At 35.5% G+C, this 22916-nt stretch overlaps 1 protein-coding gene across 11 annotated transcripts in view; it reads left to right on the top strand.

Annotated features, from left to right (window-relative positions):
* The window catches only part of Znf644 (zinc finger protein 644), a 93067-nt gene that overhangs the window by 21085 nt on the left and 49066 nt on the right, over positions 1-22916 (top strand). For 10 of the 11 annotated variants that reach the window (XM_071618031.1, XM_071618034.1, XM_071618036.1 and 7 more), the window contains one exon: positions 14722-14782. In XM_071618031.1, coding sequence (XP_071474132.1) covers positions 14739-14782 — 44 coding nt within the window. In that variant the 5' untranslated portion in view covers positions 14722-14738. Of the gene's footprint in view, positions 1-14721; positions 14783-22916 lie in introns of those variants that run through there. The other variant, XM_071618035.1, reaches the window with a different exon arrangement.

The raw sequence follows: 22916 nt of genomic DNA, 5'->3' as shown, positions 1-22916 counted from the left end.
TTAGGGGATAGAGAGTTTTGTTATTTGGTCACCTAGGTATCTTTAGCAGAACTGCAGGACTTTAGCAGGACTTGTTTACTTCTGACTGACTTGAATTCTTTGGAGTCTAACTCAAGTGGTCGGAATATAGTATGTGTGTTAGATCAGCATTGTTTTGACAAAACACCTAAGAGAAGCAGTTTATCAGAGAAAAGGTTTATTTTGACTCACAGTATGAGGGGTTTCAGTTTATGCTTGCTTGTTGCTTTAGGCCTATGATAGCATAGTCCATCATGGTGGTGAGAGTACATGGTGCTACAACACTGCGTAGCTCATGGTAGCTGGGAAGCAAAAAGAAAGGAAGGGACCAGGATCCTAATATCTCTTTCAAGAGTATTCCTCCTAGTGACTTAACTGCTTCTGTTAGGCCCTACCTCCTAAAGGTTCCACCACTTCTCAGTGGTGCCACAGCCTGGCAACCAGGCCTTTAGCATATGGGTTTTTGGGGGGACATTTAAGATCCAGACTATTATAATATGATTTTAGCCATTTCTGAACCTTTGGTATCCCTAGCTCTACAACAACATCAGAAATACTGGTCAGCTGCCTCATCTGTATTGACAGTTACCCTAAGGTAAAAGGATCCCTGTTTGCTTGGTTCACATCTGTAGATTTCCATTTTCAATGGAATCTTGGCATGGTCATTGTTTGTTGTTGTGTTAGCTTTCTGATACCTTCAAATTGACGGGTTTTAATATTTCGTTCAATATCTCTACTAGGTCTCTTCCACTATACAGTTATTTCAGGCATGTGAACATCTTGAGAAGAATTCCATATATCCTACTTTGGGCTGTATTCCCATCTGTGAATAAATTACAGTGGCAAGGAGGAAAAGGTACTCCGGTTAGCCTGGGGGTCGGTTTGTGTATCCCTCCATCCAGGGGTGCCACTTTCATAGTTGAATAAGAATATATTCCAGAAGGAAAATCTGTATGCCATTAAAATAAATCAAGGAACTAATAAGGTAGCAGATTCCTGAATAACATTTTTAATAGATTTTGGAGTATCTTGAAAAATTTTACTATATGGTTGTATTCAACAACATGTAACAACAACAAAATTTCTCAACAAATTATAATTGGTGACATTACTTACAAAAATGATTTCACTCAGTTTTAATACACCTGCTTTGAAAAACTTGGACAATGTTTTGTAGAATCACTGCTAATTAAAGAATTAGGTTTTTTTAATATTTATTTTTTAGTTGTAGTTGGACACAATACCTTTATTTTATTTATTTATTTTTATGTGGTGCTGAGGATTGAACCCAGCGCCTCGTACATGCTAGGCGAGTGTGCTACTGCTGAGCCACAACCCCAGCCCCAGGGTGTTTTTTTTCCCCAATTAAATTTTTTTTTTTTTTTTTTTAAGTTATTGATGGACCATGGTGCTGAGAATTGAACCTAGTACCTCACACATGCCAGGCAAGTGCGCTACTGCTGAGCCCGAACCCCAGCCTGAATTAGGGTTTTTTTTGTCCCTTTCTTTTCCTTTGTCTTCAAAAGTTAAGAGATAAAGATCATGCTATTCTAAATGCCTAAGGATAAGAAAAATTGAATTATTATATTAAGATAGAGTTGATTCAAGTGGGTTATGAACCCCCATTTTTACCCCGTATACAGATTGCAGAACCATATCAGTTACACATTCATTGATTTACATGTTGCCATACTAGTGTCTGTTGTATTCTGCTGCCTTTCCTATCCTCTACTATCCCCCCTCCCCTCCCTTCCCCTCCCCTCTTCTCTCTCTACCCCTTCTACTGTCATTCATTTCTCCCCCTTGTATTATTTTTCCCTTTCCCCTCACTTCCTCTTGTATGTAATTTTGTATAACCCTGAGGGTCTCCTTCCATTTCCATGCAATTTCCCTTCTCTCTCCCTTTCCCTCCCACCTCTCATCCCTGTTTAATGTTAATCTTCTTCTCATGCTCTGAAATATGATATATCAAGAACTATGTAATGTTTTGAACAACCAACAATAAAAAATTTAAAAAAAAATCATTATGTGCCATAAATATGGAGAAACCATATATCTTCAGAAAATATGTAGCAAATAGATGATCAGGCGATAAGCACTGCAAGAAATAGACACCAGACCCAGAGATTGATAGATAGAAAATTCACCCACTATTATATTTTCAATACATAACACTTAACTTCTCAAAGGCTTTTGTGCACACAAAAAGAACCCTCAGCTTGAGGGCATCTATGAATTGTGAGTAGTCTGGGCAAATATTTCAATTCAAAAATACATGTCAAGCATTGTCCTACAGAGATGTAAAATACTTTAAATAGTTTGAGAGATTGTTTCACACAAGACAAAATAAAGTTATTAGAGTAATTTGCTCATGTCCCATATTCTTTCTGATTATTAGTTTATGAGGGCATCCAAGCCTTTATTTCAACAAAAGACAAATACATGCCTGGTCTAATACAAAAAAAAAAAAAAAAAAAGATAGAGTTGATATTGTCAATTCAGTACTACTTATTCACTTAGCTTTTACTGCAGTTAGCAATTAATATAGTGTAGGAAATTACTCTGGAATTTGGTATAAAGCAATAAAAGTGTTATTAGAATAAGTCTGATCAGCCAGGCAGTGTTTCTGGTTTTGGTCAGGTTTATTTATGAATCTGTGTTTAGTAGCCAGTTAGGAAGGTGGCTCTGCTGCTTTTGGCTGGGTTCTGTCATATATTTGATATGGGAATTGGTTTGATATAGGCTGCTCTAGGATAGGGCAAGACATCTGAGATGTCCTCTGATCCCCCAACCAATTACAGTTTGTTTTCATGGTGGTATGAAGATTTTGAAAGAGAGGTCTCTTGAGGCATAGAGTCAAAATGGACAAATCGAAATCTGTGGCATTCTACTGGTGTTCCTTATAAGATTAATCCCAGAGTACAGGTGTTGGGGGAAAAAAAAGACTTTTATCTCTTGATGGGAGAAGCTGCAAAGTTTCATTTCCAAATAACATGAATAATGGGTTAATGCAGAATTGGGGCTATTTTTGCGATCCTATATTTTGGTCCAGTCTGTAAATTAAATTAATCTTAATGTGTGTTTATTTCTGATCTCATAGTTTAGCAGACATTATGTTTGGGTATAGATATAAATTATGTATGCCTGTGCCCTTTAGTCCAGATGACTCAGTAGCAAGGAGGAAAAGGTACTCTGGTTAGCCTGACAAAACGTATCTGATAAGATTTTGGAAGCATTGTATATGCATTGAATTGCCATTTGTAAGTAGATGTTGGTAAATTGTTGGAAGATGATTCACTTTCACTCTTAAATGACAGTGATATTATTGTTTTAATTTACTGTCATTATAAATTAATTTTGAGATTTAATTTTTTTATATTTTTCATTCTTTGCACATTGTGAATTTTAAAAGTTATTGAACTAAAATTGACATATAATAAAATCATGTTTAAAGACCAAAAAGACAGCAAAGGATTAGATGGTAAGTGATTATCAAATGAAACATTAGATTTGCACATGATTATTGCCCAAGTATTTAACTCATTAGCTAACTCATCAATTTGATCCATAGTATATGGAGTAATAATTTTATTGGGAGAAATTCCAAACACTCCCTTAGCTGCTTTTATTCCTTTGAGTATTAATTATCCTACAGCCTCAGGATACCTAGTAAGAATAGTGTTAGGAGAATAAAATGAATGTACCCACAATAATGGACCTTCTTGCCAAAATACTCCTGTAGGAATATTTTTTGTTGGTAGTACAATAAATAATAAAAGGCAAACTTATATCAGTTCTATCCAAATGCATATTTTCCATATATGTTTCAATGATTTTAATGCCTTTCTTGCTTCAGGCGTTAACATTCGGGGTGAATTTGGATCTGATGGACCTTTTATAGGATATCAAATAAAGGTCCCAACTCTCCTGTTGGTATGCCTAGATAAGGCCTTATCCAATTTATGTCTCCTAATAACTTTTGAAAGTTGTTAAGTGATTTGAGTTGATCTACTCGTATTTGAATTTTTGGTGGACGGACCATGGTTGAGGATAATAGAACTCCTGAATAATTAATTGGAAAATTTAATTGTACTTTATCTATTGCTATCTCTAGATTATAATTTTTTAATAAGTTTGTAAGTGTAGCATAACATTCTAGCAATGTGTTTTTATCTTTGTGTGCTAATAATACATCATCCATATAGTGAAGTATTTGTAGTTCAGGATTTTGATTTCTAAGTGGCTGGATTGCTTTGTTAACATAAATTTGACACATAGTTGGGCTGTTAGCCATCCCTTGAGGGAGTACTTTCCATTCATATCTCTGATCAGGACCTTCATGATTCAGCGCAGGGACAGTAAATGCAAAATGTGGACTATCCTCAGGCTGAATTGGAATTGAAAAAAAACAATCTTTAATATCTATAGCTAAAACATACTAGGTTTTTGGCAAAGCAGACAATTGGGGAATCCCTGATTGAGCAGGTCCCATAATAACCATCTCATTATTAATGGCTCTTAAATCTTGCAATAATCTCCATTTACCAGATTTCTTTTTAATGACAAAAATGGGAGTATTATGGGGAGATACGGAAGGTTGTATATGTTCCTCCGCTAATTGTTGTTTGACCAGGTCATGGGCTGCTTGTATCTTTTCTTTAGTCAGGGGCCACTGAGGAACCCATACTGGTCTTTCTGATTTCCAAGTAATTTTTATTGTCTCAGTGACCCCTCCTGGAAACCCAATCCATGTCTATCTATTTCTTGAACTATTTGTATTGTCACCACTGTACTTTGTCCTTTTTCTCTTAATCTTTTTCCTTTCCTAAAACCTTGTCTAACCATAATAGTGGGCGCATTTGGATTGATGTTATTTGTTAATGTCAAATCTAATTGATCTAGGACATCTCGTCCCCATAAATTTATAGGAAGATGATCCAATACATATGGCTGTATAGTTCCTTCACATCCTTCAGGATCCTTCCAATCTAATACCATTGCACTTCTATGGGGATTAGTTGCCACTCCTAGGCCTCGAAGCGTTTGAGTGGCTTGTTGTAACGGCCAATGTTTTGACCATTCTTGTCGAGAGATGATGCTAAGGTCTGCACCTATATCCAGTAGCCCATTAAATTCATGTCCTTGAATATTTAGTTTTAGCATTGGGTGAGAATCTAAATTTAAAGATAGCATGGCCCAATCTACACCTGTGGAGCCTAATCCCCTGGAACCTCTTTCTGTAGTACTCCTGGAAAATTTATCATGCAGGCTGGGTATTATTAATAACTGTGCTATTCTATCTCCTGGTGAAATTACTGATATACCTCTTGGAGAACTAGCTAAAATTTTTATTTCACCTTCATAATCAGGATCAATTACCCCAGGACTTATCATAAGTCCTTTTAGAGTAGAAGAACTGCGTCCTAACAATAAACCTACTGTTCCTTGGGGAAGAGGTCCTTTTACTCCTGTGGGAATGATTTGAACTCCCATCTCTGGAGTTAGTACTACTCTGGCAGAGGCGCAGATGTCCAACCCTGCGCTCCCTCTGGTTTGTCTGATGAGAGATCTGATGGATAATGTGTCCTGGGCACTACCCTGATGGGGTTGCTGGGTTCCTCCAGTGCCCCGTATATTTGTGGTCGTTGGCCCCGGAGCATTGGGCCCCCCTGTCTCTTTTTTGGCAATGGAGCCCGATGCCTTTCTCCACGATATCGTGGGTAAACACTTGGTCCTTGTCCGTTTTTTGATAGCGGAGGACCCTCTATGGTGGTTTGAGAACGGCATTCATTAGCCCAATGTCTCCCTCTACAGCATCGTGGGCAAATACCCGGTATTCTACCCCTTTGATACCTAGTTTTGCTAAACCCCCCTCCTATGCGGCAATTCCTTTTAAAACGTTCTGTTTGTTCACAATTGTAGCATGTTTTTGGCCTGGCATCTAAAGCCTGTTGTACTGGAGCTGCCAAGACTTGTCCTTGTTCATTAATGTCTCTACATAATTTAATATATGTGTTTAAATCTTCATGTTTCCATGGTCTAATGACCTCTCTGCACCAACGATTTGCTTGCTCATAAGCCAGTTGTTTTATTAATGCTTATTCTGTATCCCCAAAAACTCTGGTAGCTGTTTGAATAAGCCTATCTACAAATTCAGCGTAAGGTTTATTAGCTCCCTGTATTACCTTAGATAATTGACCTTGTAAATCTCCATGTCCTTGTAAAGTCTTCCATGCCCTAACTGCATCTGCAGCAATTTGTGAGTATATAGCAGGATCATATCTAATTTGTTGCTGCTGATCCTCATAAGGTCCTTTTCTTAACAACATATCTAGATTTCTCTGAGGATAACCTGCTGCTGCATATCGCCCAGCCATCTCCATGCAAAATTCCTCATTGACTACCTTTCATAACAAATATTGCCCTCCATTTAGCACAACTTTACACATACTAGCCCAATCTGCTGGCATCATGTCCAAGTTGGTAATTGATTCGACCATGCTTACAGTGAAGGGTGCTTGGGGACCATAGGTTGTTAAAGCTTCCTTTAACTGCTTCACTGTTTTGAAATCTAAAGCACGGTGAATTCGCTGCCCTCCTGCCTGCTCAAGTATAGGGCATGCTAATCTTTGAGGTCCTGTCTCAGGATCCCATCTATCAACTACAGAGGTTCGGGGCTCCCCAGCATATGTTGTCTCTATAGGTGGAGCTGTTGGTTGGACACTTAGGCCCTCTGGTGATAGAAAGGTGTTAGTAGCAGCCTCCTGTTGTAACTTTTCCCCTGATAGTTCTTCCTCCTTTAAATTTTCTTCCTCTGTTCGACTAGCTCAAGAGACCTTCTCTTTTACTTGATCTTCTACTATAGTCTGAACTGAAGGCTTTGGACTAGGCAAACAAAACCGTACCAACGTCCATAACGGTATTGTGCCAACTGCCAGAGTTCCTGGGTTTTTCTTTTCCTTTTCCCTTAAATCTTCACCATGATGGTCCCATTGTGATATATTCAACAACTCCTCCTTAAAAAGTCATGGGCTACATTTTTGTATTGTATCAACGTATGCCCTGTTTTTGGTTTTACTGGGGTGTCTCCTTCTAACAATTTACTTAACATTCTTTAGGTTTGTTTTTTGCTAATTTCTGACCCCATATTTCTGCTACAAGGATAATGCAACTCAACAAGGTAGCTCAAAACAAAACCGAAGCAAAATGAAACAAAATCGGAACAAAAAATCATTGTATCAATTTTCCTATTTTCTTGAAATGTATATTCGTGGTCTATTTCTATCTCTTCTTCAGGGCGGAACAACTTCAAACCTTGAGCCAACCATTTTTCCCATTTTTCCTGAGAAAGTTCTAGGGACATGCAGCTTGAAACAAAAACAAAACAAATCAAAACAAGAACACATTGTTTTTTGGAATGGTCACCCATTCTCTCGCCTTCCCTCAGGGGCGAGCAATTTCACTTAGCTCCGAGATTCAGGTGTTCCCCGCACGGGCCACCAAATGCTGCAGTCTGGCTGGGCACAAATCACCTAGCCGCCACAAAGCACTTGTATGTTCAAACAGGAAACTTTATTGCTTGAGCTCCAACAGCACTCCAAGCACACCCCCGGCAACTCTCCCGAACTCCACCCACGTGGCCCCCAGGAACACCACACACCAACTGGAACTCCCTCCACCGTGCGCAGCAGTCAGTCTCGAACCCGCAAGAACTCATCGGGAACTCCAAAGTAGCTGGCGCCTGAGGCAGCAAGAGCCGCCCTGTACTGACAGTAAAGGTCTAATTTACAATTGAATACATAGCCTGTTTCAATCCAGCATCATCCAGTCACAGCAATTATAGACAGCTTAACTTAATATCATCATTTTAATGGCTCCCCTCTCAACCATTACTTCTGGCAAAATGCCAGGGGCCATTCCAACTTGGCTGTGGCTCTCAGCAAATATGTTACTATGTTTCCTTTATACATTTATCCACTGGTAAGCAATTGGAGTGTTTTCTACTTTTTTGATATTGTGTTTGATTTGATACTCCGCTGTGAACATGGGTATGCTATGAACATGGGTATGCTATGAACATGGGTATGCAAATACCTCTCTGACATCCTGCTTCGAATTCTTTTGCATGTATACTTAGAAGTAGGATTGCTGAGTCACATGATAATCCCATTAAATTTTTTGAGAAACTGCTTACTAATTCTTAGAATGGCTGCATTTTATATTCAAGTCCTTTGCCCATTTTAGAAATTAGGTCATTTTGTTGTGTTGTCAAATATGAATTCTGTGTGTATTTTCAATATTCACCCTTATCAAATATGTGATTTGTAAATATTTTCTTCCATTCTATAGGTTGTCATTTCACTCTGTTGATTGTTTCTATTGATGTGCAGAGTTTTATGATTGACCTGGTCCTATTTGTCAATATGTGTTTTTGTTGCCTGTGTTTTTGGGCATTCAAAAATTAACAGCAAAATTCAGGGTCCTGAAGCTTTTAGTCTGTGATTACACAGTGTCTTTCCATGTGTTTGTATCTTGTAAGATTTCTTTGGCAATATTTTGTATTTTTCAGTGTGCAAGTATATTGTGTGTACTTGTTGAGTGTTTTTTTTTTTTTAATGAATTAGTATTGAATTTTGCCAAATGCTCTTGTTACACATTGAAATAATGTGATTTTTTTTTTCCCCTTTCATTTTGTAAATGTGGTTATATTGGTTTCAGATGTTGAACTATCCTTGCATTCCAGGAATAAATCACAGGGTACAGTCCTTTTACTATGGTGTTGGATTGGTTTTGCTGAAGATATCTGCATCATTCATCCAGTGATATTAGACTGTACTTTTTTTTCTTGTTGAGTATGTGTGGTTTTAGTTTCAGGATAATATTGACCTCAGAATGAATTTGAAATATTCTTCTTTGATTCTGTGGAAGAGTTTGATGATGATTCGTGTTAATTCTTTAAATGTTTGGTCAGAAAAGTAATTTAGACCTGGGCTTTTCTTATTTGGAAAGTTCTTGATCATTGCATCTAATCTCCTTTTACTAGTTCTAGGTCTTTCAGAGTTTTTATTTTTTGTGACTCAGCTTTGGTATATATATATTTACATGAATATATCCATTTCTTCTAGGCTTTCCCATTTGTTGATGTGCAAAAAAAGTTTTTTTTATAATCTTTTGGCATCAGTTGTAATGTCCCATATTTCATTTCTGATTTTAGTTTTTTGAGTCTTCTTTTTTTCTTAGTTTAGCTTAGGGTTTGTCAAATTTGGTTGCTCTTATTTACTTATCTCTGCTTTAATCTTTATCTTTTCTTTCCTTCTGTTAACTTTTGTTTTAGTTTAGTTTGTTGTTCTTCTAGTTCCTTGAGGTATAAAGATAGGTTGTTGATTTGAGATGTTCCCTTTTTTTCATGTAAGCTTTTACCTAGTGTAAACTTCCTTCTCAGTACTGCATTTGCTGTTTCCCATATATTTTGGTATATTGTGTTTCATTTTTCCCCATATATTTTCTCCATTTCCCTAGTGATTCCTTCTTTGGCCTGTGGGTTGGTTGAAGAGTAGGTTGTTTAATTTACATTTCTGCATGAATTTTCCCTTTTTCCTCCTACTGTTGGCTTTTAGTTTCACTCCATTGTTTTGAACACTCGTTTTGTAACCTTCCCTGTATTTCTTTTCCATGTACTTGAACTTTTAAGTTTAATTCTTCTGAATTTTAAGTTGAAATCTTTTGAATTTTCACTTTCATTTTTTAAAGTATGTTTATGTCTCTTCAAAATACTTAAATATTTTTGAAATTAATGGACTTTGTTTAAAGTTTTAGACTTAACAGAAAATTTATGCAAAATGGTATAGTGTTCTCATACATTCCCCTCACCTCCTTTTTCCCTATGATTAATAGTTTACAATGGTATGGTACATTTGCTAAAATTAACGAACCAATATTTTCACATTATTATTAAATAAAGACCATAGTTTATTCAGATTTCTTTAGTTTTTACCTAATATTCTTTTTCTGTTTCAGATGTCATATTTCAAATATGACATTTCTCCTTAGGTCCCTCAAGACTTTGTTTTTAATGACCTTAACAGTTCTGAGGAGTATTGGTCAGATATACTGTTGGATTTTTCAACTCTTGGAATTTGTCTTATGTTTTTCTCATGATTAGGCTGTGGTTTCAGGTTTTAGGGAAGATATATTTGATATTTTAATACCAACTACTTAAAGTGTTTTCTTCTTTTCTGGACCCCTTTCCCAGTGTTCACCTAAGTAATATTCTAATAATACTTTTTAGGTGTGGATTTTACAGTACTTCTATCAGATTTACCTAGAAGATCCTTTTAAAAAAATCTAATTGTTATTATCAAAAAGATATTGTAAGTATTTGCAAGAGTGTGGAAAAAAGGGAACCCTGTGTATTTTTGGTGGGAATATAAATGAAGAACTAGCCCTTATGGAAAGCAGTATGGAGGTTTCTCAGAAAACAAAAGATAGAGTTACCATATGATCTAATAATCCCATTTCTGGGTATAAATCCAAAGGAATTGAAAACAGTATGCTGAAGAGTTGTTTGCTTGCTTGTGTTTATGGAAGCATTATTCACAATAACAAAGACATAGAAGCAACCCAGCTATCCATCATTGGATGAAATGGATAAAGAAAATGTGTATACACAATAGAGTGCTTGTTCAACCTTTAGAAAGAAGGAATTTATGTCATCCTCAGCAACATGGATGAACCTAGTGGATTTAATGCTTAGTGAAACAAGTCAGCACAGAAAGACGAATATCACATAAACTCATTTATACGAGGAATCTAAAAATGTTGAACCTAGAAATAAAGAGTAAATTGGTGTTTGCTCAGGCTGTGTGGAGATTGGAGGACTGAATGGGGAAAGGGGCAGTGTTGATTAAAAGATACAGAATTTCTTTTAGGAAGAATAGGTTTTCATAATCTATTGCACAGAATCGTAACAACAGTAATAATGCATTGTATATTTTAAAATTGCTAAAGTTAGGTATTAAATGTTTTACCACAAAAAATTTGTAAGTCTGTGAATGGATAGATTTGTTAAGTAGTGTAATTTAATTATCCCATAATGTAAAATCATGCCAATACATCACATTGTACTCCATAAATATATAATATATACAATTACTATTTGTTGATTAAAAATAAAAATAAATAATAATTTTAAAAAATGTGTCTAAAACATGGTTGTTTGGTTTGGGGGGACAAATGTGGTTAAAAGTTTTTTTCAGATTTTCTTATATTACTATAGCTGAAGTTATAAAGCTATGTTATTTTATGTGCACATATGACATTTATATATACTTTTATTTTTGTTGTTATAAATGTCCATAACATAAAATTTACCATTTTAATCGATTTTAAGTGTATTTATATTGTTGCAACTACATGTATCCTTTTCATTTATTAATCTGCTTGGAGATTAAATACCACTGACTGGGTGGCATAAACAAAAGAAACATTTCCTCACAGTTCTGAAGGAAGTTCAAGATCAAATTCTTGGCAGATTTTGTTTCTCCTGAGGCCTCTATCCTTGCACAGATAACCTTTTCTCTGTATATATGTGCCTGGGCTCTCTTGCAAGATACCAGTCATATTGTGTTAGGGCCTCATCTTTTTGACCTCATCTAATTTATTTACCTACTGAAATGCCTTTTCTTCAAATAGAGTCAAATTTGGGATTAGTCACATTAGTCAGTTTATAAACTAACACCTTTTGTAAAGGTACTTCAAATCCATTTCCTTGAGAATCTGCTATCTTTAGTATTAGTTTCCTGTGACTGCTCTAACAAATTATCACAAACTGAATGGTTTTAATAATAGAAATGGTTTCTCCCTCAGTTCTGAAATTATTATTACAGAACCAGAAGTCTGAAATCATTGTTACAGAGCCCAACTCATAGTGTTGGCATAGCTGTTCTTCACCTGGAGACTCTAGAGGAATGTCCATTCTTTGCTTCTTCCCGATCCTGGTGACTGCTGATATTCCTGGATGTGGCCACATTTTCAAATGTTTATGATCTGTCTTCTAATTGCCTTTTCCTCTGTGTGTAATCAAATTTCCCCTGCTGCCTCCCTTTTTAAGCATACATGTGATTATAACTAGGCCTACCCAGATGATCTAAAATAATCTCTCCATTTCAAATTCCCTAATCATGTTTCCTGTAGCACTCTTCCCCCCCCCCCCCATTTTTCTCCTTATAAGGTAACATAATAGGTTCCAGGGATTAGGCTGTGGATAATATTTGTAGGGCCATTTACAGCTTGTTACACTCAGCAGTTTATATGGAGTTTTGTGGGTTTTTTAATGCTTTCACTTTGATTTTATAGTTTAGTTTAAAACAAGTAACAGTTCTGGCATTGGTTGACAGGGACAATATTCTCATCTAGACATCATAGAAAATTCTAGCTCTGGTTTTCAGTATGTGATCCTCAAAATAGTATCACTTTAGGAACTTACTAGAAATGCAGATTCATGGGCTTCATGTAGACCTACCAAAGTAGAAACTTTGGGGGCAGACTGTAGCAATCTGAAATAAGCCCTTCAGGTAATTTTGATGGACACTAAAGTTTGAGAAGCACTTTTCTAAATTGATACTACAAGAACTATATTTGTCTTACTCTCTAACCTTCTTCTTCTTAAGGCTAATATTTAAATAAATCTAGTAATTCTGGTTCACAAACTCCATTTTTGTGCAGGGATAGAAGCATTTAGTCCCCAAGTCTTGGTATTGAAAAATCAATGAAATTAAATAATTCACTCAATAGAAGAGTGTGGTGGGTTAATTTATGTCAGTTGTATTTTACTTAAATGTGGTTATTTCATAAAGTAATTTTTTTTTTTTTTTTTGTACCAGGGTTGAACCCAGGGATGCTTAACCATTGAGCCACATCCTCAATGATTTTTTTTTTTTTTTTTGAGACAGGGTCTTGCTAAGTTGCTTAGGCCCTCTCTAAGTTGCTGAGGCTGGCTTTGGAGGAACCAAACTTGTGATCCTCTTGCCTCAGCCTCCTGAGCCGCTGGGATTACAGGCATATGCCACCATGTTTAGCTGTAAAGTAGCATTTTTACATCCAGAAGTGATAATGACTTTTTTCTCCAGTCCTCAAAGATGTGAATTTGACTCATTAGCCTGAATTTTACTTGGGTTATCTTCTACATACATTTTGAGATACAAGCAAAATTTGAATCTCTTATTTAGCCCACATTGTTTAGGCTTTCATCTGCCAGCCAGTGACAATGCTGAAACAAAATAAGTGAGTTCTTGTCCTCAATATGTTCATACTATGGTTTAGAAAATATACAAAGAAGCAGAAAGTGTTGACAGGCAGCTAGTTGCTACACCAGTTAGTTGCTACAGTAATTGAGAAAATGGATTTTTTAAAGCTGAAGGAATTAAAGAAGTATCTGCCAGGGTGACTGAGGTAAATATTGAAGGACTAATAAAACTGTTAAAACAAAGTTAAAGGGAGGTAGAAGGTAGATACAGGTAGATATTTGTAGTTTACCACGTGGAAGCAAAACTTAAAGCATAGGTACATGTTAGGATAACCATTATAAAGTGATCATTCATAGTTCTGGAAAGGACAAATTGAGATGATAGTAAGTTTGAAAATGGAAAAGTTAAGAGTAATTTAGGTTGACAGTTGGAAATAAATATGTTGGTGCCATTTTTTAAGAATATAGAATTGAAAATAATAAGTAGGTTTCAGGTAGAGCAGGAGATAAATAGAATTTAGGCAACAATATACTGAGTTTTTAGAATTTGTGAAATGTAATACAATAGGAATAGGTAGATTTTTGGTAAGTACATTTTCTGTGGATTTTGGGGGAAGAAGTCACTATAGTAGATTGAAGGTTAAATTGGGGAAGCAGAAGAATAACAATATATGTTATTTTCTGAATAATGGTTCTTAATGCTTCAATATTAGCTATTATGACGACTAAAAGTATATTCTTTTATGCCATGCCATACTTTCTTTTTTATCTCCAGCTTTTTTGTTGTGATTTTGTTATGTATAAGTATTATATAAATTCTGACCTTGAAGTATGTTTTATGAGGAAGCACACTCTCCCTATCCATGGATTCTGCATCCACCCATTCAACTAACCCTGAATCAAAATTGTTTTTGAAAGAAAACATTTCTATACTAAACATGTACATACTTTTTTTTCTTGTTGATCACTAAACAATATAATATGGCACCTATTTACACAGCATTTGCATTGTATTAGGTACTATATAATGTAGAGATGATTTAAAAATACAGAAGGATATGCGTAGGTTATATAGAAAGACTGCCATTTTCTATAAAGGACCTGGGCATCTGCAGATTTTGGTATCCTTAAGGGGTCTTGGAACCAAGTTCTCTGTAGAGAAATAACTACTGATTTTAACTATTATAATTGCCAAACTATTAATGAAAACAAGTTGTTACAGAAATTTTAAAAAAGAAAACTAGGAAATTTTTCATTGTGAATAGGTTATTGTTCCTCTAAAAAGGTATTTAGCAAGTTCCTGTTTTAGTTAACACTATGTTTTCAATGCTTTATCAAGAAAATAATTTTGTTTGCAGTTTTTAATTTAAAAGAATAGGGTATTGTAGATGTAGTTATTCATACCTGAAACAAATAAACAAAAAAATCCTAAATGATGGTTTTTACATGTATTTTTTCAGATTGGATTTAATTTCGGATGAGATTGTTCTTGCAGCAAGATGTTAATAAGACAAAATCTAGGTAAGTAGAAGACTACTTTAAATATTACACATTGAAGTAGAAATAACATAAAACATTTATGTTTTAAAAATATATCTTCAAAAGTCCAGAATCAATGGAATTTTTAATAAAATTTTAAAATATATGAGTTGACTTTGACAAATTGACTTGATCTCATTGATTGGATAGGTGCTAAAAAGCAACCATCAGATTATGGATCTAAATTTTTATTTTCCTTCTTTTTTGCATTCAGGGTTTCTAATGCATACAGATTTCCAGTGACTTTTCTAACATGTTAGGAAATCAAGTTGGTGTTTGGCTTAGCCACTATGAAGGAACACTTCATCATTCAGTGTAAAATCTGTTGGCTTGCTTCATTGTTCTCTTTGGTTGCTTCCATGAATTTTACTTTGTTATTTCTGTTAATGAAATTCTCCAAGTTGTTACTTCTGTTAATGTTCAGAATTGTAAATTATTCCTTTAATGTTTTTCTTGTGGGCATATTTACTGAAGGACTTTTCTAGAAATGTAGCATTCTGATTAGCTCTCCTAAGACTGTTGACTTTGTAAATTTTGAATTTTGATTATACACTTTTGACCTGGTATGTAAAAGAATGCTTTTTAATAATTTAAGCTCTTGAAATGCTAAAAATTATATTTATCATCAATAAATGAATATGGCTATTGGATATTCAGTGAAAAGAATACATTGATATAATTGCAATTAATTTAGTCTTTGTCTAACTTGCCAAAGATTTGTTGATCTCAGTGTTTGCTTAAAAAATGAAAGTCTATAATGAGCCATATACACTGTTGCATGCCTGTAATCTCAGTGATTTGGGAGGCTGAGGCAAGAGGATCTCAAGTTGAGGCCAGCTGCAGCAATTTAGCAAGACTCTCTGCAATATACAGAGACTCTGTCTCAAGGCACTGCTGGATTCAATCCCTAGTACCAGTGTAATTTCAATCTTTGATTTAATCATAGCAAGTATATTGTTAGTGTAAAGAATACTTATGTGAATTCTATTAAATGCTTCTTATTCTTTATTAATTATTATAGTAGTACTTATATGGTAGGTACTGCTATGTAGAAAAAGTTTTGGTTAACAGGGTTTTTCTTTTTCTTGAGGAATAATACTCTATTTTTATAGCTTTTATTATAAAGAAAAAAGGTGTGTGTGTGTGTATGTGTATGTGTGTGTGTGTGTGTGTGTGTATTATAATCTTCTTGAAGTAGAGAATAAACCAGACTTGTACTTTAGTGTCGAAAAGAGATTTTGTTTACTAGTTGAATATATGGAGTCTATTAAAACCTTTGTTCTCATTACTTACAAGTTTGATATTGCTTTTGGCATGACACTGGTTTAACTTGTTTGACCTTAAATCGACCATAATTGTGTTCTTTTCTTCTTTATTGTGGTGTAACATACATAATATAGTGTAAAATTTACATGTCGTCTTATATGTATATTTGCACATATAACTATCATCCAGATCAAAACATAAAAACTTTTATTATCCCAGAAACTTTCCTTTGCTTTCCCTCTTTCCAATCCAGTAGCCTTCCCTTGAGGTAAGCAACCTTTTAAATTCTATTGGTATAGTTAATTTTAGCTGTGCTTGGAATGTATATACATAGAATTACATAGTAAGTACTCTTTTGTATCTGACCTCTGTCATTCACTATGATGTTTTCATTCTTGAGGTGAGTATATGCATAGTTTATAATTTTTATTATTTTTTATTGCTGAGTAATACTACATCATATGAATATACTATAAATATTTATATTCTGCCTGTAATTTTGTTAAATGAGTTTTCCAAATCTCTGGTTTCACTTGCCAACTTTTCTATGCTACTTTCTTCCTCTGTCTCTTTTATTGTTTCCTATCACCTGCAGAATAAAATGTAAGCTCTATACCATGGCATGCAATTATTTCACTATAGCTATGCCCACATTCCTAGAATTAGATGAATAAACTAAGTATGATATTTCATACTCCTGTACTAAGTATGAGTTGTTACATCCCCCCCACCCCACCCTCCTCCACTTCAATTGCTAATATTTCTTCTCTTGGCTGTCTTTTTTTTCTCAAATATTCTGTTTCAAGCATCATCTCATGAGCTTTGATGTAGTCCTGGCCATATTGCAGTAGGTTGTCTTCTTTATTAAACTGTGAGCTCTTTAAAGGTAGACACTACTCATGTCTCATTTATTTTAAAAATGCAGTGCCTGGTATACTGTGTATACTAAGTGCATATTAATAGATTAGTCACATATAAGTACTATGCACTAACTTATGGTGTCACCAGAGCTCTGAGATTGGTACATATGTAAGAAGGGAAGTTATTCATTTCCTAATAGGTGAAAAATGATGGAGGAAGAAATTGAAGAGCCATAGTCAAGAACTTTGATAGCATTTTTGATTCCTATAGCTTAGGAAGCTAGCTGCTGAAAAAAAAAAAATTTGGAAAATTTTGTATTATCATCATAGATATGTAATGTAATATTTATAAAAATATACTCTCTTCAGAAATGAAGCATTTAAAATTGTTAAAGCATTTTGACTGGTGATGTCATTCTGTATTTGAAATTTGGCTAGTTGGATTAGTAGACACTTGGGATTTTTATGACTGAAGCTTGATTGTCCTCTAGTAAATCCAAAGCAAGGAGAGGTTCTTCCCCTTGATGTGGGATCAATTTGTCATTTTTCCTTGATGTGGCTTCTGCTATGGCAATTGAACACAGAGTTGGAGATTGACCTCCATTTCTTGCTCTCCCTACAAGGATTTTCTTAGGTTAATTACCAAATATAGAACTTTGATTATCTTTTATTTCAACCTGGATGTGAAAGGTGTTTAGTTCTTGTGCATTTGAGGTTCAAGAGAAATTTAACTTTGAGACTACTTGATTTAACACTCTCTACTGGTTTTTTAGACTAGTTTTTCTCTTGAGAGATTGATGGATATACTATCCGCAGTTTCAGTGTCTTCCTCATCATTTGAGTTGGGCCATGAAGAAAATAATAAAAGAGTTTTGATTGGAGGATGTCTTTGGGAAAATATGAGCAGAAGGAACATGAACTAAAGTTTTTATTTCAGTTTTCAAGAATGATTTCATAAAGTAGTTTCATTTAACTCTATGTTCATCTTACCAAATTTACTGGCATTTTCTTTCTTTTTTTCTCTTTTCTTTTTGGTACTGGGAATTGAACCCAGCGGTGCTTAACCACTGAGGCATATCCCCAACCTTTTTAAAAAAATTTTTATTTATAAAAAAAAATTTTATTTTGAGATAGTTTCTCACTGGGTTGCTTAGGGCCTTAGTTGCTAAGGCTGGCTTTGAAATTGTGATCCTCGTGCCTCAGCCTCCGAGTTGTGGGATTGCAGGTGTGTGCCATACCACACCCAGCAGTCATTTTCTTAAATGTACTAAAGTTTATATTTTAATATAGCCTACACTTTTTGAACTGCATCTTGGTTCTGATTTTTCAAACTGTTTAAACAAGTCTTATTTTAAACCCATTGAAAAATAAATAATACTGTGAATGTCTTCTGTTATTTCAATGTTTTACTTAAAGGTATAAGGTTCAGAAATAATAAATGATTGGTTTGAGGTAAGGTGAATAATTGCAAAGATAGAAGTCTTCTGACTTCCTAGCTACCATTCTTTTAAGATGATATTAAAGCTAATTCTTTGAAATCTTTTAGGATCTTCTAGCTAAGCTGAGGACTGTAGTCCTCCCTGTCATAAAATCAGTGCTCAGTAAACATTTGTTTGATGTTGTATTGATTCACTTAATGTTTTATGAATTGATTATTATAGTTAAATTGGTTTTAGCTCATGCTTGCTAGCTAATTACTAGTCTGAGTAGGAAAGATGACTACATATGTAATTATAGTCTTAATGTGATTAGTGTTATGGAAGTCTGTGTTCATTAGAGGCAAGGAAATTGTGTATTTTTATTTATTGTATATATTCAAGCACCTATGACAATTCTTTACTTATACTAGACACTTAATAAATATTTATTAATGACTGAATGGAGACACTGAATGGTGGGAATCCTGGTGGAAGTGAAAAAAATAATTGTTGGGTTTCGTTCTCGAAATTAAAAGGCTCAGGGGTCACTCCAGGTAAACTGGGATAACTGGACTGCACAAAATAACCACACAAGAGACACAAATAACCCTTTTCTTTGGGGTTGCTGTGACGGCTCCTCTGACCTTAAGCACGTGCTGACCCCTTTTATTGAGGAGAGGCTATTCAAATGAGGCAAGGGGTCAGGTTTCGGGGGGCTGAGTCTAGCTTCATGATGTCCACTGTCAGCAGGTTGACTGACATCTAGGTAGGCCACACCCAAGGGCATAGTAAGTAATAGAAGGGGACACACATAAGGCACTTCCATGGAACATTCTATCCTAAACAGGGCAAGGCGTTATATTACAAAGGAACAGGTGAGCATAGCTCCACCCATGGGGCTGTGAGCCCGGACACAGTCACTTGAACCCTAGAAGAATGGAGCAGTCTAGCAGCATGGGTGCCTGATGCCACATCGCCCAGTACGGGAGTTAACTCAGTCACACGTGAGGTTTGTCTCCCACAGCTAATGCCTGGAAAAAGTGACAAACTGAAATTTGGTGAACTGTTGATGATTTATCTAGATTAAAAATTTGGGGTAAGGACTTTTAGCAGGAGAAACACTCTACGCAAAGGATGAGAGGTAATAAAAAGGGAATCTTGGTGGAAGTGAAAAAATACATGATTTGAAGTATATAGAGTTGAGCATGAGTTGTGGGTGGGGAGTGACATGCTAGGGTTTTTAAAGGAATTTGGAGTAACAGCAGTGAAAAACCACCGCAGTTTAAATGTGAAGAAGTGATGCAGTTATATCCATGGGTTTTTTTGTTCCTGTGTTTTTCTTTTTTCTTTTTTTACTGACATTTATGAAACGGTCTAATAAATTCAGCTTGGATATTTTCTTCTGTAACCTGACATCACCATATCTAAATCATGTGATCACAGTTCTCTTGTCATTGGGGTCCAAATCTTTTAGAACATTTACATTGTTTTTATTCTCTTAAAGTGTGGGTCATTTACTAGGTCTTTTACTTTGTCAATACAGCATGTGTTTATCTTTTCTTTCTGTTCCCATAGCTATTCATCTTTGGATCATCTATCTTTGCTTGTTTCATTAAAGACTTTGATTCAACTTGTTAAGGAAGATGCTCTGTTAAAGAACATTAAAAATTTCTTAAGGAGAATTTTAATTCTTAGGTCTTATATTCAAGAGTTTCCAAATTCATGTTTTACTTGATTTTTAAGTTTCATCTCCTACTGGTTTTCCTCTTTTTCTTTCTGGTCCCCGCGTACCTCTCCCCCCCCCCCCCCCCCCAGTGTTGGGAATCAAACCCAGGGCCTCAAGTATGCTAGGTAAGCTCTCTACCGCTAAGCCATTTCCCCAGCCTTTTTTACTATTTTTTTAAAATAAGCAATTTGTTTCAGTCCAATTAATCATCATTTTTTGAAAATTTTCACCTTTATTCATATCTTTCCATTTGTGTTATCTCTGCTCTTGAAATTTAACTAATCTAAGAAAACTCTGCTTAAATTCTACCTCTGCCTTGAGGTAACATAGTACCTGCTGTATGGGAGAGAAAAGATTTCTTTTTTCACTCATCACTAGGTTTATAGTGGAGAACCCTTTAACAAAAGACAAGTTAATGAGAAAAGCAGACAAATTTATTTAATGAAAGTTTTATTTGACGTGGAAGTGTTCAGGAATGAAGACTAAAAGAAACAGAAAAAAACGATTTTTATGGACAACATGCAAAAGTATGATTAGTGGGAATTCTTATTGTTATCTCTATGGGACATTCCTTCCTTCCCTATAGGGCAAGACACCTATCACATAAGGCACAAGGCTTTTTAGGGGGGAAAGGAAAGAGAATGTCAAAGAGTGAGATATGGCCTGCCTTGCATTTTTCTTAAATGCCAAGATGCCTTATTTCCTGTCCCCCATTCATTGGGAAGTCACTTTCTGTCATTATCTATGGTGCTTGGAAACTAAACTACCTTTAGCTGAATGACTTTAAAACATAGCAAGAAAATGAGATACTGAATATTGACATCTCCCAGAACACCCTCCATAATTGACAAGGTCTTACATTTTTTGATTGATTGAAACCCAAATCAGGATAACCTTATGTTTATGTTTTAAAATATAAGTTTCTATAGTGTTTGCTGTTGCTATGCTTGATAAACTCTGAAATATTTTATTTTCCTAATTGATTAAAAGCAAACCCATGATAAACTCAAGCTTATTTTTAACATTTATATAGTGCTTGCTATATGCCAGGAATTATTATGAGTACTTTATAAATATTAATCCAGTCCTTGCTTTGTAGATATAAAGCTGAGATATAATGAATTTAGCAGTAAAAGGGCTAGGATTTGAATCACATAGTCTAGCTTCAGAATCTAAGCTTTTAAAGAATTTGTTAAACTGTTCTCGTTAGAGCACTAAAATAAGTGATAGAAGAAACAATTCACACAAAAATAATAATATGTGTACGCTCTCATTTATACTTTTACCTGTTTCTCTCTCATATTTATTGGTCCCCACATACCCTTACTGGTAATTTTTTCCCCCATGTTTTAAGTATCTTGTATAAGCAGAAACATATAGTATTTGTCTTGTTTCACATAGCACAGGACCTTCAAGGTTCATCTGTGTTGAAGCATTTTGCCAAATATTCTTCTTTTCAAGGCTACATGATATTCCATCATATGTGTGTATATGTGTGTATCATTGACTATCTCTTTGAGATCCTGCTGCTACTCTTTGGGATATATTTCCAGAAGTAGAAATGCTGGATTATATAACAATTCTAATTTTGGTTTTCTGAGGAACTGCCATACAGTATTCTGTAGTGGCTTCACCATTTGACATTCCCATCATCCATTCACAGATGCTCCTATTTCTTTCTTTCTTTCTTTTTTGTCTTGTTTTATATACAAAAAGACACTAATGTCTAGGGAAGGGGAGGAGAGATAGACCCCTTAGTGTATAGAATAGGGGGCAGGAGAAGGATAAGCCATAAAAGGAGGAGTAGGTAATGCCGCAGTCTGGCTGGGCACAATCAGGAGCCACTTGTCAAAAGAAACTAACTTTATTTTTAGAACCACACACGCCAAACAAAACAGCCTCTCAGGAAAAATCCTCAGAGCCTCAACTGCCACCACCGGCTTTCCACACGCCTGTCTCTCCCCCCACAAGCTTCTTTTCACCTCCCACAATCCTCCTGCTCTTGAGGCCGATTGGCTGGGTCACGTGGGCAGAGCCAAAAAGTCCCCCAATGAGCAGCTCCGTGGTCTGAAAGGGCAGGGAAACAGTCCAATGAGCATCACCGCAGAGGAGCCAATCAGCTAGATGTTGCTGGGGCCGAGGAGCCAATCAGCTAGATGTTGCTGGGGCCGCTGTGAGCCAATCATCAGCCGGCAGCTGGATTGCTGGCAGCTGGAAGTTTGCTGGGGCCCCTTCGGCTGTGGCTCTCAACATATATACTTAAGAAATTTGGTAAATCTTACATCACTTTAAAAAGTAATTGTTGATAAGACTTGTGAGTAAAGTGTATGTAGACTTATTAGGATGAGGTTTATAATATCAAATCATATTATTTTCCATATACTTTCAAATGGATTGCATAGTTGAATATTAAAATAAGCTTGTATCTTTTATGCACATATTGGTGCCTAGAGAAGGGCTACCTAGAAATAGGCAATGTGTCTGATGAAACCAGTTGGAGTTAATAAAAGGGAAGCTTTAATTCCTGTAATTGATTGCAGGCCCTTATTGTTCATTTATAGTTAGCTTATTTTTTGTGTTCCTTCCTTCACTTAGGCCCTGGGCTACCTTTTCGGTGCTTAGTACAACAAATACATTGGAAGACATGGCTCCTTTTCTCTTTGAACCATGGGAAGGATTTTTCTAAAAACTTATGTCCTTTGAGAGAAATACATTAATCAGTAGTCATTAGTTGAATATTTGAAAGACATCTTTTAAAAGAACAGTTCTACATGAGCATATGACAAAGAACTTGACAGAATGCATTGAGAAAGGTTTCCCATAAATGACCTTGAGCACTGATCTAA

Source organism: Marmota flaviventris, chromosome 10 (assembly GCF_047511675.1).
Source record: "Marmota flaviventris isolate mMarFla1 chromosome 10, mMarFla1.hap1, whole genome shotgun sequence".
Lineage (NCBI taxonomy): Eukaryota > Metazoa > Chordata > Mammalia > Rodentia > Sciuridae > Marmota > Marmota flaviventris.
The sequence above is the reverse complement of the archived record's forward strand: the minus strand, read 5'-3'. Positions and strand labels throughout refer to the sequence as shown.